General features: G+C 49.4%; 1 protein-coding gene across 12 annotated transcripts in view; it reads right to left on the bottom strand.

The window, feature by feature from the left end:
* The window catches only part of Cit (citron rho-interacting serine/threonine kinase), a 168,875-nt gene that overhangs the window by 26,238 nt on the left and 126,825 nt on the right, over window positions 1-15,812 (bottom strand). For 10 of the 12 annotated variants that reach the window (XM_052169023.1, XM_052169022.1, XM_052169021.1 and 7 more), the window contains exons 27-32: window positions 14,034-14,169; window positions 11,875-11,979; window positions 5,416-5,556; window positions 4,997-5,104; window positions 2,993-3,155; window positions 2,548-2,712 (exon numbers count right to left, since the gene is read on the bottom strand). In XM_052169023.1, the coding sequence (XP_052024983.1) occupies window positions 2,548-2,712; window positions 2,993-3,155; window positions 4,997-5,104; window positions 5,416-5,556; window positions 11,875-11,979; window positions 14,034-14,169 (818 nt within the window). The remainder of the gene's footprint in view (window positions 1-2,547; window positions 2,713-2,992; window positions 3,156-4,996; window positions 5,105-5,415; window positions 5,557-11,874; window positions 11,980-14,033; window positions 14,170-15,812) is intronic. The other 2 variants (XM_052169024.1, XM_052169019.1) reach the window with 1 other exon arrangement.

The raw sequence follows: 15,812 nt of genomic DNA on the forward strand, positions 1-15,812 counted from the left end.
AAGGGTGACATGCACCACCCAGACAATGAAATATTATTTAGCCATGTTAAGAAAAGAGACCAGCGGGGCAGTTACCGCTACAGTGTGGGTGGATCCCACAGAACGCTGGGTTCTGGAAAATAAGCCAGTCACAGAGGGCGGCGTGGAGTAAGGGCCCATGCGTATGAGAGACGGAGAATGGCAAATCCAGAGAGATAAAGTAGATTAGGGGTCACCAAGGGTGGGGAAAGGGAGAGATGAAGGCTATTGCAGGGGGTGTTTGGTTTCAGGGTGTCCTACAGTCAAAGAGAGGGCGACCGGACCACACCACATGCCCTGACAACACTGAAACGCACATTTTCAGGAGGTGATTTACGGGGCATGTGAGATGTATCTTCATTAAACTGTCAAAACATGAACTGTAAATCACTGCAGCCGTTGCATGTGTGTCTAGATCTGTTTAAATCAGTAAGATGTGTCTCTGTGACTGGATGATTACTTTAAGAACATATTCCTGGCAGAAGCTGGCTCTTTGGTGGCACCGTGTCTGTGGGCATGTAAAGGAAAGTGGGCGGTCACTGCTACTTGAGACAGAATCTCAGTCTGTAGTCCTGGCTGGTGTGGACCTCATTCCTTACGTAGCCCAGGTTGGACCTCATTCATTACGTAGCCCAGGTTGGCTTGACCTCACTGAGCTTTGCCTGTCTCTACCTCCTGAATGTGGGGACGAAAGGTGTGTGCCACCAGCCTGGCCCTAATTATTTTTAAAGACTTAGTCATGAAAGATCTAATGCTTTTCACAGAATTCAGTTTAAAGGTAGTAATTATGAACTGCAGATTTTTTTTTTTATTAAATTAAGAACTGACTGGAGAAGTCTTTTATGTCCATTTTTTTTTTCATGAACAACCTTTCTTCAAAACGTTTTACCTCTGGAGAACTGAGTCTTACATATCCATCCCCCCTCACACACACACCCCACAACCCCCTCCCCTCCCCCATCTTCGGCTCTCCACCTCCAGTGACCCGGAGGCAATTTGACACAGAGAGAAGCTTAGAATGTCTGCCGAGCCCGGCTCTGCTGGGGTCTCCTCACAGTGCCACCTCTCTTCCTCTCTCAGGAAGTTGTGGAGTCAGTGACATGATGTGACACAAATGCACAGCAATCCCCAGAGGGTATGACACACACCAGGAGGGGACTACGGTGCCAAGAAACCTGCTCCAGGATCCCTGTGGGTGGATGCCTGGCCAGGGACATTCTCTCCCTCTGGAAGGCTTTTAGAGTTAAGCATTCTGACCAAGAAGTCCCATAAACACAGCAACAAGGCAGTGTCATCAGAACTCACAACCTAAGAAGGCTCAGTCAGTGAATGGCTCTCCCCTGATCTCCCGAGAGGCTTCTCACACCACCTTCCTCACCTTTGTCAAAAGTCCTTTTCGTCTCTGTGCGACACAGTCCTTTTGAGACCACAGAGGGAACCCTTTACACAGTCAGTGGTTATAGCAACTGACCACCAGTCAGTCACATTTGAAGTGGCCATAACCTTTCACCCACTAATTCATTTCCTAAGAGTTCACCCACCAGCGCGCCCAGAAGTACAGGATGTCCTGTAAGGTGCTGTGGCAGCAAGGGCAGGGCTGGTGTGGTAGGGGACATATGGAATACTGCTGAGTTCTTTGCCAGAGGGAAGCACCTCTAATATACTCTTACAAAGTACTTTAAATAACACCAAGATAGCTTGCAGTGTACAGGGCAGCATCAGTGAGATTTTTCAAAGTGGACCTAAGAAACATAGATTAGTTTTCTCTGGTTCACTGTGGTTGCTATTAGACAGGGTCTCACTGTGTAGCCCTGGCTGACCTGAAACTCACAGCCATCTGCCAGCCATTGCCTCCTGAGTGCTGGGATTAAAGGTCTGCACCACCAGACTGTTTCATGTTCTTGAAACATATTCGTATCAGGTATGGGACTGAATATTAACAGGAGCAGAGGCGGCGGTAACAGTTGACTCTGGGTAACAGACAAGGAAGGAGACTTTTAGTAACCTTAGACTAGTGTCATGCAGACAGGCTTCCTGTGACTGCATCGGGGTTTTACAAGAACATAGATGGGGCTGGAGAGATGGCTCAGCAGTTAAGAGCACTGACTATTCTTCTGAAGGTCTTGAGTTCAAATCCCAGCAACCACATGGTGGCTCACAACCATCCATGATGAGATCCGATGCCCTCTTCTGGTGTGTACTTACATGTAACAATAAATAAATCTTTGGCCTGAAGCGAGCAGAGGTCCTGAGTTCAATTCCCAGCAACCACATCATGGTTCACAACCATCTGTATAGTTACAGTGTACTCACATACATAAAATAAATAAATCTTTTTAAAAGAAAAAGAACATGGATGCCCTGGGCTGCTACGCCCTGCCTGGCTACACAGTTCCCTCTGCAGGGAGATGCCCTTGCGAGACTCTAGCTGGCATCAGCTCTTGAATTTCTCAGCCAAACAAACTTCTTTATAAACCACCCAGTTTCAGATGTTTTAACGGTAGAAAACAGACTGTGGCAAGAGCGTACCCTCTGGAGTTGACGATTCCTTTCTGCGGCTGGACGGTGGGGCAAGCAGGCTCATGGCACTGGGCTGGTGCTCCGGCGACCGCACAATGGCAGACATGGCGATCTGCTGCCTCGCAGTGGCTGGCGTAGACGGGTGCGGGTGGTCTGTGGCTTTGCGGTGGGCGGCTGCGGAGACACCAGTTACAAAGCCTTTGAGTTGGCTCGGCCACCTAGTGCACCAGACTAAGAAGGTTGCCCGTGGCTGTCTTTCAAGGACCCAAGACCAAAGGGGCGGTTGTGCTAACTCGGCAACACAAGAGGAGGCTGCAAAACTTTTATCAGACGGGGGACAGGCCTGGAATGAAAACCTGTGGCCCACAGAGATGCAGAACGAGTCCTGGCCTGTCTCACGGGGAGTGGTCCTCAGCCTGCTCTGTAGCTGTGAAGGCGTTCTGAGAACTCCTACCTTCCTCCCGCGCAGACCGGAGCTCGATGCGGGTCTTCTGAAGGGCTTCCTCCAGCTCCGCGCAGCGCGCTTTCTCCTTTTCCAGGGCTAGCTTCAGCTCATTGTACTGCAGAGGAACCTGTGTGGGCAAAGCAGGGTCCTCTTTCCGTCGACTAAATAAACCCTAGCAATGGAAACAGAGATATCTCCTAACTCCTAGAAACTGGTACCGGACCCAGGCTAAAGGAGAGCTGTCTCAGGAGGAGCAAGCCACCAAGGCCAGGCATATACTCACTGTAAGTGTGTTTGGGAAAAATGGCATATGAAGGGGAGGGGGAGGGGAGGCTGAGCCTCAGCCCATTCCAGTCGGCTGAAAAAAAGAGTGGTGCGGAGGTTTTCACCGGGAGTTAAAGATGCTTCGACCGCCACCACCTCTTCCTTTAGCATTCCCAGGACACGACAGCCATTTCCCGGGAGTCTTTGCCCCTCAAAAAAGGCAATCAGGGTGGATGGAGAATGGAGCTGGGAGGGGTGGTTACGGGTCAGAGGTCCATCTTGCCTTTGTCTCATGGTGCTTGATGACAAGACACAGGGAGGGGGAAGGGAGGGGAGGGTTATGGGTTTTGTTTTGTTTTTTTTTTTTAAAGGAAAGAAAGCAAAAATTGAAAAAAAAATCTAAGATGATATCAAAACAAAGGGCTTACTAAAATAAAAATTCCAAAAGAAAGTTACTGTACACAGAAGAGGAAAAAATGGAATCACACATCTGACCAAAAAAAAAAAAAAATCAATTAACAGGAAAACGAACGCAAAACATCCTAAGATCAACAACACAACCAGACAATAGTCCGCTGCCGGGATAAAAAAAAAAGATTAAATATCGTGAGCTTTAGCAAGAATATATGATAACATGGTATGTGAAAAAACCTTCCCGAGGCCAGCACAATAAGGCACAGCCTCGGGGTACTGCATGCACTGCCAGAGCAGGAGGCGTGAACCAAGGACCACAGAGGCTGACCGAGGGCCTCAGTCACCGGTCCCTTCCTCTGGCTATTCTAAGCCATCGAGCCCTTCCCTTACCACTGCTGCCAGGATTGCTACAGTGTGCTAAGACCCTTGGGAGGAGGCTGCCGAGTCCTTAGCAACCTCCCTGGCGGTCAGGCGGATTGGCCCTCCTAGGATGAGAGCCACAACCGTGGGGAACAAGCCTGTGGACCAGGCTTATAGAAAGCAGTCTCCCCACGGGAACCCTCATATGACCCGGCCCACAGCTAACCCGTCCCCACCACTCCTCACGTGACTCAGCCTAGGGCCTCATATGCCACATCTGGCTTTGCATCCGCAGAGCGCGGCGCTGGTGAAGAGAGCTGTCTAGTCAAGTTTTAAGCCAGCCATTTCAACTTCCTGTGTCTGCGAGCCATTTGACAGCACGGGACTATGGGAGGGCACACCTGTAATCCCAGCGCTCCCAAGGCAAAGCCATTATGAGATTTAAGTCTGGCATGAGCTACATTGCAAAATTCTGTCTTGAAAAGGATCAAAGCATAAAGCTAAATAGAAGCACTGGATTCCTGGAGACCCGTGTAAGTGACACATGCCCTAGAGTCCCAGGCATGTGGCCTGCTGAACTCTCAGACACACTGGCCTGGCCCAGACCTCTGCATAAGCCTGTTCCCTCAGCACATGACCATCCCGGCTTCTCTGCAGGAGCGGAAGAAAGCAGCACTCCCTTACAGAGCAGTTATCTATTGGTCTTGATCATGGTCGCCTATGATAAAGGCTACTCTGGTTATACTTAGACTGAGTTCTCAACCCAGAATAAACAAAAATGTACATTTTCTTCTATTTCTGAGGTTAGTTATCTCAGTGGTATCTACCGAGCCGAGCCACGGGTGGCGAAGCGAGATCACCCTGCTCTGGCTTTTTCTTTCAAGACAGGGTTTCTCTGTGTAGCCCTGGCTGTCCTGGAACTCAACGTAGACCAGGTTGGCCTCGATGCTCTGACTATTGAGCACCACAACTCACCTTTTTCTTTTTAGCAGGCTGGTCCATTTTGGCTTGCAGAAAATCAATGAGTTTGGTTTGTTGAGAAATAGTGCCTTCCATTTTCACCTTCTCATGAGAGTAGAGAACCTAAAATCCATGGGAACAAGGACGGCCTCAGAGGCGGATGGAAGCATTATGTTTGGACATATGAACAGTCAAGTAGGAAATGCAAGAACAAAACCATGAGGCCAGCAAGACGGCTCCGTAGGTCATGGTGCCCACCCTAACTGAATGATGGAGAAACACAGGCAGCAAACAACCAAAGGACAGTAACAACCAAAAAGAAGTATTGGGGGTGGGGTGGGGGGTGGGCAGCTGAGGAGGAGGTAAGAGGCAGGGAGGGAGGAGGGGGCAGGAACAGGCAGCAGATGTCCGCAGCGCCCCCTGCTGGCCCTCACCTGAATGTTCTCCAGCTGATACTCCAGGTCGCTCCTCTCTGTCTTCAGCAGGTCCGCCCGGTCCAGCGCCTCCTGCAGCCCTTGCGTCAGTCTGAAGATGTGGTTCTTCTGCAGGTCCATCTGCTGTTGCAACTTGGCTTGCTGGTGAGACGGAGGGGATGGCAAGAGGCTTGCCGTCGCACAGGGAACAGCCTGATCCCACCCTGGGTGCCATTCCCCAACTGACGTCCCCTGGGAAAGCAACTCCTTCCGGAATTGCTGGTTGTTCCCAAGACAGGAGGACACGGGTGAAAGAGAGGCTTCTAGGACACCCTGATGGCCGCATGCCTGCAATTTCACACTGCAAGGCAGCGCATTCCAGGCCTGCTCATCCTGTGTTACAAAGGCAGCCATCTTGGCACCTCAGCGCACAAGCCAGAGCTGATAGCAAAGCTGTGAGAGTCAGTTCCATTCGTCCCACTTGGGGGTGTCTGGGACCTCAGTGGGTGATCAGAAAAGCCAACGTACAGGCTGTGTGGTGTGCACAAAGACAAGTCACATCAGCCGTAACTTGAGGGCTGCCCCCGCGTCTATAAATAGCCACAGTTAGAGGACATCTTTCTACAGTGTAGGGACAAAGGAAGAAGAACCTAGCTATGCAACAGGAGCTGGTCAAACCAAAGGAAAAAATTCAGTTTCATTAGAGTTTGTGTTGAAAAAAAATCTAATTAAAACCTAAGTCAAGCAGCCCCTGTCTAGATGCATTCCTTGGGGAGACCCTGCGAGATTTCATGCACCCTCAGGTTATCTCGGGACCACAGCTACAGAACACAGCCTACAGAACGTTTTCCCTGGCAGGCTAGACTCTGCAGACTAAGGAAAGCAAGTTAAGAAAGTAAAGTAATCATCTTCATGGGTGCTTTCAAGCCGTCCAAGCCCAATGCCCCCGTCCCCAAGCCCCACGGAATAAGAGGCACAGTGGCTTCAGAGCTGGCCAGCCCTGGCCCTCTTCCTTCCCTGCTGTCTGCCTATGTCTTGCTCCCCATTTCTATGGTAACAACTACCAGAGGCACGGAGTCAGGCCTGCGATTGTCTCGATCCGGGCTTAGAGACTGACTTCATCACGGGCGTGTTGCCTGGCCCAGGTTGGCTTCCTTCTTCCCGAGTGGGTGTAATACCCTGCCTCCCAGGGGACAAACTCCACACGGTGCCACACACAGTAGGTGCTCATGTAGATGTTGGTAGTCTGTGTCTGTCCTTCCTTCTCTCCTTCCAATTCAGTTCTCTTCTCCTTACCCATCTGTCTTTCTTTTCTTTCTCTTCCTTCCTCTTTCTTTCTTTCCTTTTTTTGTTTTGTTTTGTTTTGTTTTGTTGTTGTTGTTGTTGTTTTTCGAGACAGGGTTTCTCTGTGTAACCCTGGCTGTCCTGGACCTCACTGTGTAGAGGCTGGCCTTGAACTCAGAAATCCGCCTCTGCCTGCCAGGTGCTGGGATTACAGGCGTGCACCACCACCACCACCACCGCCGGCCTCCCATCCCCCTTTCTTAACAGGCCAGCTGCACTTGGCACTCAAGCTGGCTGAACGTAATGCTCAGATTCCGGGAAGGAGGTTAGTGACTCGGGTCTGGGTGGTTTTGAGCTGAGTTCCCAGGAAGTTAGCTCTTAGGTGCTCAGGCCTGGTGGGCCTGTGATGGGACACAGTATGACACCGATAGCCTGAGGAGGGGCTAAGTGACAGGAGGCGTGGACTGCATGGAAGACAGCCATCCCTGGGGACTGTGTCTTGCCCTGAATCCCCCCACCCCTGCCTCCTGCTCTCCACTTCCTGGCTGCCATGGTATGCACCGCTCCACACCTCAAAACCCTCCCCACAAAGATGACGGCACCTCTGAAGCTGTGAGCGAAAATAAACATTTCTTCCTGCAAGCTGTCTCAGTCTCGGATCTGACCCGACTCGGAGCGAAGTCACTCCTGGGGTGCATAGCTTAGAGTTCTAAAATAAACCAAAGCCCTATTTCTTTTTAAAAAAGGAACCAGCAAAGGATGCTGCCTTGAAGGGAAGCTTTGGTCCTGTAAAGTCCAAGTAATTTCCTTCACTCCTTTCCTCCACTGTTTTTGGAGGACATTAATTAGCAAGCTGGAACTAAGAGAAACATGTCACAGGCACGAGTGACCCACGTGGTGACAGCTGGGCCAAAAATATTTCTCTAGATTGAACACATCGGCTCTCCATTGGCTCGCCAGGAAATAGACTGTTTATTTACTATAATAAAAACCAGGGAAAAGGGATCTTTGCTCTCTGTGGAATATTATTCAAAGTCATCTCTCCGCTGCCCAGAGAGGGTCAGAGCTCCCTGGGGAGCTGGACCTCGGTGATGTGCTTAGACTGAGAGGCAGCTGGGGACAGAGCTGGAGCAACTGCAGGGAGCAGGCGGGGAGGGTGGAAGCGAAGGAGAGAGAGTCTGGTAGGACTGCGCTTTACAAACATCGGCTGAGGAAGACAGGCCGGAAGATGCTCAAGAACAAACTGTGGGTGAATGGGTGTGGTTTCATAGGTTAAGGAGCCCCATGGCGTGGTTACTCAAAGAGCCAAGTAACTGCCAGGGTTTGCTGAGCCGACTACGTAAGGAGCACACACAGACATGCTAGCGCCAAGGGGGACAAGAAGGACAAGAAGGGACACAGGTCTCCCATAGGTTCCTGCAAGAACAATACAAGCAAATTCATACCTGGTGCTAAGACACCTGGCACATGGTAACTGTGTTAGTGACAGACACTTGTTGTTTGTGTGTGTGTGTGGGGGGGGGTTGACTTGTTTGTTTTTGTTTTGTGTGTGTTGGACTTTTATCTTTTATCCTGTTGGGGGTTGAACCCCCGCCCTTGTAGACACTAGGCAATTAATAACTCAGCCAGTAAAACCACAGTCCCATACATAGTGTGGGGCTGGCAAGGAGGCTCAGTGGTAAGAGTTCTTGATGCTCTTCCAGAGGACACCAGTTCTGTTCCCAGTCTCCACGTCAGGCTGCTCACCACTACTTATAACTCCAGGTTCAGGGGAATCCAATGTCCTCTCTGTTTCCATAGGCACCTCCCCCCCCCCCCACAGGAACAGGCACATACACAGAAATAAAAATAAAAGCAAATTTGACTATTAACATTAATCCCTGATACTATACTAGCTTCAAAGTACTTGGCAGCTGAACGCTGCTCACAATCAGAAAGGACTTTCCAAAATTGAGGGCTGCTGGAAACTAGGAAGTGATGTCCACGTTCCCTGCAGGCATCCTGGTAGCGGGCCATAGAGCCTGCCTGTGCGGCAAGCTGGGAAGGGGACCTTCCTCCCTGTGTCAGACACAAGTCAGTGGGCGAATGGAATACGCAGCTCTGGCAGGACTTCCAAAGGGCTGAGGTGGGAGAAAGGACCCTCATAAAATCTGCTGGGGGGAAGTCAATCAGGAGAGGAATTTGGGCTGGGTGACATTAAAAATTCCAGAGTCTGACTCTTTTCAAAGTCTCTGTCCCTTGAGGACAACCCTTTGGTTGTAGCCAAACTTATGAAGCACATCCCGCACCCCAGGAGCCCAACATGCTCTGGCTGGTAAGGGTTACCTTTTTTTTTTTTCTCATAATGGTTTTTGATGATGTGTGAGTTCCCATTCAGACCAATGTTGGCCAGATGTCTATCCAAACATCGATCCAGAATGTTCTCAGCCCAAGTGAGAAGGTGGGGCTGAGTCAGGCCTCAGCATGCTATTCCTGGCATTGCCACTGAGTCACTGTGTAACCTTGGACCGAGCACGGAGCTGTTGGGGCCAGCCTGCCCTTGGCAGATGGGAAACAGGACACTCGGGAGCCTCGATTATGTCTGTCCTGTTTCTGTTTCCAGCGTGTGCCTAATGTAGGAACATTGCCTATTCATCCCAGAGAAAAGACCACCTGCTAGATTGATGGGTTCTATTACAGGTTAAGCACTCCCAATATCAAACCCCCAAATTAGAAATGCTCCCAGACCCAGAACTTCTTGAGTGGAAAATGCCACAACTGATCTCATGTGACAGGCACAGTCAAAATGTGGGCCGTTAAAAAACACTAGGCAAAGACTTGGGGTACAGCCCAGGGATATAGTGTATGCCCAGCCTGCCTCAGGCCCTGGGTTCAAACCCTAGAACCGCATGCGAAACAATCTAACATCACTCCCATAGTATGTGTGCGCAGAGCATATGATGTAGGGAATCTCATGTTTAGACTTGGATTCCATCTCCTAGAGATCTTTGAAATGCCAGTATTTCAAAGATCCAAAATACTTTTAGCTCCAAATATTTTAGTAAGGAATAGTAAACCTATAATACAGCAGAATGCATTATAACCAAAGAATTTCATTTGTTTGTGTTTACATATATAAAATTTATTTTTAATTTTTGGTGACAAAACACACAACATAAAATTAATCCTTTTTTTTTTTAACGATGCTGAGATCAAACTGACTCTTGCGTACTAGACCGTTCCAGCTATTTCTTTCCTCTGTGTGTGGGAGTTGGTTCTCTCCTTCCACCATGACCAGAGACTGCACTCCGGTCATCCAGATTGGTAACGCGCACCTTTCCTGGACGGGCCATCTATGACCTTACCTATGCTGATGGGGTTGCTCACTGAACCTGAGGGTCACTGCTTCAGCTGAGCTGGCAGCTCGCCACAGAGCGCCAGGAACCCTCTGGCCTCTGCCTCTGCAGCACTGGGGTCACAGACAAGCCGCTGCCCTGTCCTGGATCCCAACCCAGGGAGACCCCCATGCTCATACGGCAAGCACGTGCCAGCTGTGCCATCGCCTCAGCCCCATTTTAGCCGTAGACGTTTGCTCGGCGGCATTAAGGCCGCCACATGGCCGCCCACCTGACACTACCACCCACCTCCAGAACTCCCCAAGCGCCCAGCTGTGGTTTTTAAGGCGTGGTTTTATAAGACACCTGACTGTGAGCAGACCTGCAATCTTTTCCCTACTTCCCTCAGACAGAACAGCAGGGCCCAGTTACAGTCACCAGCTGAGCACCCAGGGAGCTCCACCCACGTGGTTATCCTGGGAATCTGCTACTGAGCTGCCGGGCTCACTGGGGGCAGACAGAGCCCTTCTCAAGCTTTTCACTGAGTATCAACAGGAAGCACATTTGCCCTTGGAGGTCATGTTGAGTGAGAAAGCACAATCTGTGCCTCTGGGCAGGAGACTTTGGTTGGGGGAGGGAGGCCATCAGCAATTTACACGGAGATGCTCAGATTTGAGGAGAAAAGTCATGAAGCAAAAGAAGGGGTGCATTGGGAGACGAGCATGAGCTTGGCACCTGTGTCTCAAATTCCAGAGAACTCTTTTTCAACAGAATTAAGTCCATGTTCAAAAGCCCTCGTGAAGTTTGGTACTTAAAATCCGGTCACGCTTTTGCCCTGTGTAGGAAGCTAATCGGCATGGGCTTCTACCGACATGGAAGTTAACGTGCTCAGGCCATCTGACTCTAAAAACAATTCAACTCAAAACTCACTCAGCCATTGCTCAACGAACCTCTGTTGGACATACACTTACAATGATGCACGTCAGTCTCAATAAAGTGTCACATTGGAAGGCACAAGTAACAGAGACCTTCTGGCCTCTGAGAGACACTTTTTTTTTTTTTCTCGAGACAGTGTTTCTCTGTGTAGCCCTGGCTGTCCTGGAACTCTGTAGTCTAGGCTAGCCTCAAACTGAGAAATCCACCTGCCTCTGCCTCCCAAGTGCTGGGATCAAAGGCGTGCGCCACCACCTCCTGACTCTGATAGACACTCCTACTGTGTGAAGCTCCAGAAAGCATTACATATACACCCTTACTCTACCTCAAAAATTATAGTTCCAAAGTGACTAATTTGGCTCCAATCATCTAAATATAACAACAAATTTCCTCTTTCAAAATCTTATGGGGAGCTGGGTGGTGGTAGCGCATACCTCCAAGACAGCCAGGGCTACACAGAGAAACCCTGTCTCGAAAAACAAAACAAAACAAAACAAAACAACAACAACAAAACAAAAAAACAAACAAAAAAAATCTTCTGGGGAGCGGGAGAGGCAATGGGAGGGAGGTGGTGCCAGTCAGGAGATGGCTCAGTGGGTAAGGAGGAGCTGGAATTCCCACCATCCACCCACCCACAATACTGGGTGTGGCTGTGGATGCCTGTAGCCCTAGGGTGGGGGCAGAGGCGCCTGGATTCCTTGAGCTCACTTTGGTCAAAATGCAGAGCTTCCATTTCAGTGAGAGGCCACGTCTCACGGCGATGAAGTGGACAGTAATAGACAAGTCGCCAACACGCTCCTCTGTCCTCTGCATGTGTAAGCGCATGGACACAGAACACCCCCACATGTATTTAACACATACACGCACACACATACACATGTATGTAACACGCATGTGTGTTCACACGTGCGCATGCGCTGGTGTTACCTCCCAGGTGGCTCACACTCACCTCCTCCAGAAGCCTCTGCTTCAGCTCCCGCTCTGTCTCCAGTTTCTGCTGTAAGCTCCGGGCGTTCATCTCAAGCATGGCATGCTTCTTCTCCAGGTCGCTGAGCTGCGCATTTGGAAAAATTGGCCATGATGCTGCATTTCAGTTAAGAGACTGCAGACTTTGAGATGTTCCCCAAACCTTCACACGTAAAGATAACCAAGGTCTAAAAGCCACAAGTTTTCATTGGGGGGGGGAGGGAAAACAAAAAGTCCATGTGATGGACGTGAGGACGGGAAAACCCTGTGTGGCCGGGACAAGCTTTAAGAATGTGGCTGCTCAGTTCACCTGCCACACGTTGCCTGAATTTAATTAAATAAGTCTTAGGGCTTATCACATGTCATCACTTCTGGGATGGGAAGACCGCCCTCCCTACCAAGGATCTTATACCTGGGTCAGAAAGGCAGAGAGGGCAGCTACCACAAGGCACAGCCACGAAGGCCTATAAGGCCTGCTGTGGTAGAAGGAAGATGGATGGAAGAGAGAACAGTGTCAGGAATGGGTAAGATAAAATGGAACCGGAATACCTGGACAGACGGAAGTCAGCCACTAAAACACTACACAAATATCCAACGAGAAAAGCAGCATTAATCCCAGAGAGGTTTACTTGTCTCCAGACAATAAATGTACTTTCCTCAAGTTATTAAAAAAAAATTAGTTATTCAAAACCATAACAAGCTAGACTCGAGTCAGAACTATCCTTGAGCTGCAAGCGATAGCCTTGAGTCCAGTGAATCTGTTTCTATGAACTTCCGGTAAGAAAATAATCACAGATGTCCATAAAGATTTATGTTCATCGAGTGTTATTTATACGCGAAGAAAGATTGGAAGAAGTCCAAATTTCCTGTACAAAGGCAATGCTTAAATTAGGTGCCTGACTGTGATTTTGTTTTTTTCAGATTATATGTTTAAAAAAAATATATAATAAGTCAGGAAAAGCCTCCAGTTACATGATTTTTTTAAACAAAGATAGAACAGCATATAAATAGTAAAGGCCTAAATTTATTTCAAAAAGTGTATGCACATGTGTGTGCATGTGCATGTGTACACAAGAATGACTAAACAGGCTGTAAATATGTCCACCACCACTCAAGGCAGTGGTTACCAGTTCTTCTTTTGAGTTACCTATGCGTTTGTTATTTTCCACGATGGCCTTCAGTAATAACTTTTATAAACATGAAATCAGTATTATTTAAAAATGCAGTATTCAGATGGCCTGTTTATGTCTACATGTACGAAAAGGAATGTGTGTATGACGTTTCTCTGACATCTATTGCTATCTGTCACCCTCAAGTGCTTGTTCTACATTTTCTTCCTAGTTTATTAGACAAAACCACCAAACAGTGACACATCCATGTAGCTGCACCCCAGGCATGGGACACAAACAGAACACAAGTGTTCCTAACAGGAGATGCTGGGGATAAGTGTGCATAGTCAGACTCTCCCTACTGTGGTCTGAATGTCCCCCCCCCCCCAATTCTTGTATTAAACAATCTAATTCACATGTGACATTTGGAGGTGGGGCCTCTGGGCGATACTAGCATTACCTGAGGCCCCCCACAGAGGCATTAGTGGCTTCCTAAACACAGCATCAGCCACATTAGGACACAGTAAGACGGTTCTCAGCAGATACTAGTACCATGACTTGCAACTTTTCCAGCCTCTAGAGCTATTAGAGGTATTAGAAGGTATAAATTACTTTGTCCCAAGTATTTGGTTACAGGGGCAGGAAATGAACGAAGCTAGACTCCCCGTGAACATGGCTGATGACCTACGGTCACACTGAAAGAGGCAGTCGCAGTCACCATGTTTTCTGAAAATGAGGCTTATAAAGCCTTCTAGGAATAACATAGTGTTGTGTACCCAGTGTTGGAATTTGGGGGCCCAGATAGGTAGATGTCAAGAACTCACCATCCAACCAGGATAACCCCAATACCCAGCTCTCCCGGCTATGCCACTGCCAACCAAGAATGACCCATGGGGAGTCACGCCAGATGTTTTTAGAGCAAAGGGATGCTTTTGAAATGTTTACCATGGGTTGTGTCTGAATTCCTGTTAACCATACCTTTAGAGGAGGAAGTGAAGCCATTTTCTAACATAGCAGGAGGGTGAGCACTGACCTTGTCCGACAGGCTCTCGGCTTTGAGCTTCTGTTCTTTGAGAGCCTGCTGCAGGGCAAGAATCTCAGCCTTGTGTTCCTTCACTGCCAACTCGACCACCTGGCGAGACTCTGTGATCCGCTGATCAGCTCTAGCCCTGCGGGAGAAGCACAGGCCCACCTTCAGACACCCCACGTCCACACCCCTGTGCCCACACCCTGACCTGGAGGGAGGAAGCTGGTCTGTTTCTAAACAGGCTGCAGGCTGGATAGAGTCCCAACCGTGGATTCTACCTTTAAATGCTGTCTTCCTGCCTGACAGCTTACAGAGCAAAAATCTGACCCACTTCAGCCTTGGGTTAAAATTGCCCTGCGGCAGTGACGTGCCTGTGGGGGCTGGAAAGACTGGAAAGACCGAAGAGGAAAACAGCCATTCTCAAATGCAATCGGACTGAATGGGGATGGGTGTAGAGCATCACAGATTCCCTGTGGGGCAGAGAACATGTAGTGCCCCCCTACCACACTGCCACCAAGGTACCAGAGCATGAGGAAGGCCACCAAGAGAGACAGCTTCGAGTTCTAGTGAACGTCTTCTCTCCGTTGAGCACAAGAAACGCCTAAGGGTTCTGAGTTCTCATAAAAGGTTGAACCTGGCAAATGTATCCACTAAAGAACACAGAAATTCAAAAAAAAGAGGGGCGGGGCTGGAGAGATGGCTCAGTGGTTAAGAGCACTGGCTGCTCTTCCAGAGGTCCTAAGTTCAGTTCCCAGCAACCACATGGTGGCTCACAACCATCTGTGATGGGATCTGACGCCCTCTGCTGGTCATTCTTGCCTCTGCACATTGGCTCATGTGGCAACGCTCTTTCTACTCCACAAACTATGTGACTGGAGTAGTGCCTTCCTGAGTAAACCTGTTCATGGGCTCCTAGCCAGCTCTGCCTCCCAGCGGCCACACCTCCCTGCTCTCCCCTGGAAGCACAAATCCACTTCCCTCCAAAGACACAGGAAGACACAGGAAGGTGAGATTGGCTTCTTGAGAATGAGGACAATGATTTTAAAAGTATATTTTGTCCAGCTGCATAATATCAAACAAGAGCGGGGTAAGGATAGGGGTGGGGTGGAGGTGCCCAGTCAGAACTCTTCCTTTGAGCCTTGAAGACTGAAGGACTGCTGAGCTTGAGGGTGGGGTGGGAGGGATCTGTGGGGGAGTGGCTAGCACTTCCTGGGACCTAGTTTGGAAGGAAACCTAGACAGGCTTTTAAAACCGCAGTCCTTCACACCACACTCCCTCATATGCCACAAAGCAAACTGCTGCTCCTGGGTTCTCTTGCAGTCTGAGAGTTTGCTTCCGATCTTTCCTATTTCAACTCGACTAGGAATCAGACTGTTCAGACAGCCTATTTTATTGCACTTCCTACAGCCACAGTCCACAGTCCACAGGGATAAAATGACCCTGACTCTCTCTGATGAGGGTACCTGCTGACAGGAGACCAATGGGGGAGGGGTGGGGGGAGGGGCCAGGCATCGGCACAGGCGAAGGATAAACACCACGCAGGAAGAGACGTGACTATCACGGGCTAGTGCTCGCCCGTGTGAGAAAGTGAGACAGGACCCTTGGGGTTCACGGTAAGTTCTTGTCATCTTTACATAGCATGGTTAGAATAAAGCTGTGTGCCGGCAGCGGTGGCGCCACCGTTGGTGGTGGCTACAAACTGGGCGCTAAAGCCTTTTCAGTTAGGTGGAGCTCTCTGAGCTGTGATGGGCCTGCCCAGCAGAGGGAACTGAACGCCAGGCAGGA

Source organism: Apodemus sylvaticus, chromosome 22, assembly GCF_947179515.1.
Source record: "Apodemus sylvaticus chromosome 22, mApoSyl1.1, whole genome shotgun sequence".
Lineage (NCBI taxonomy): Eukaryota > Metazoa > Chordata > Mammalia > Rodentia > Muridae > Apodemus > Apodemus sylvaticus.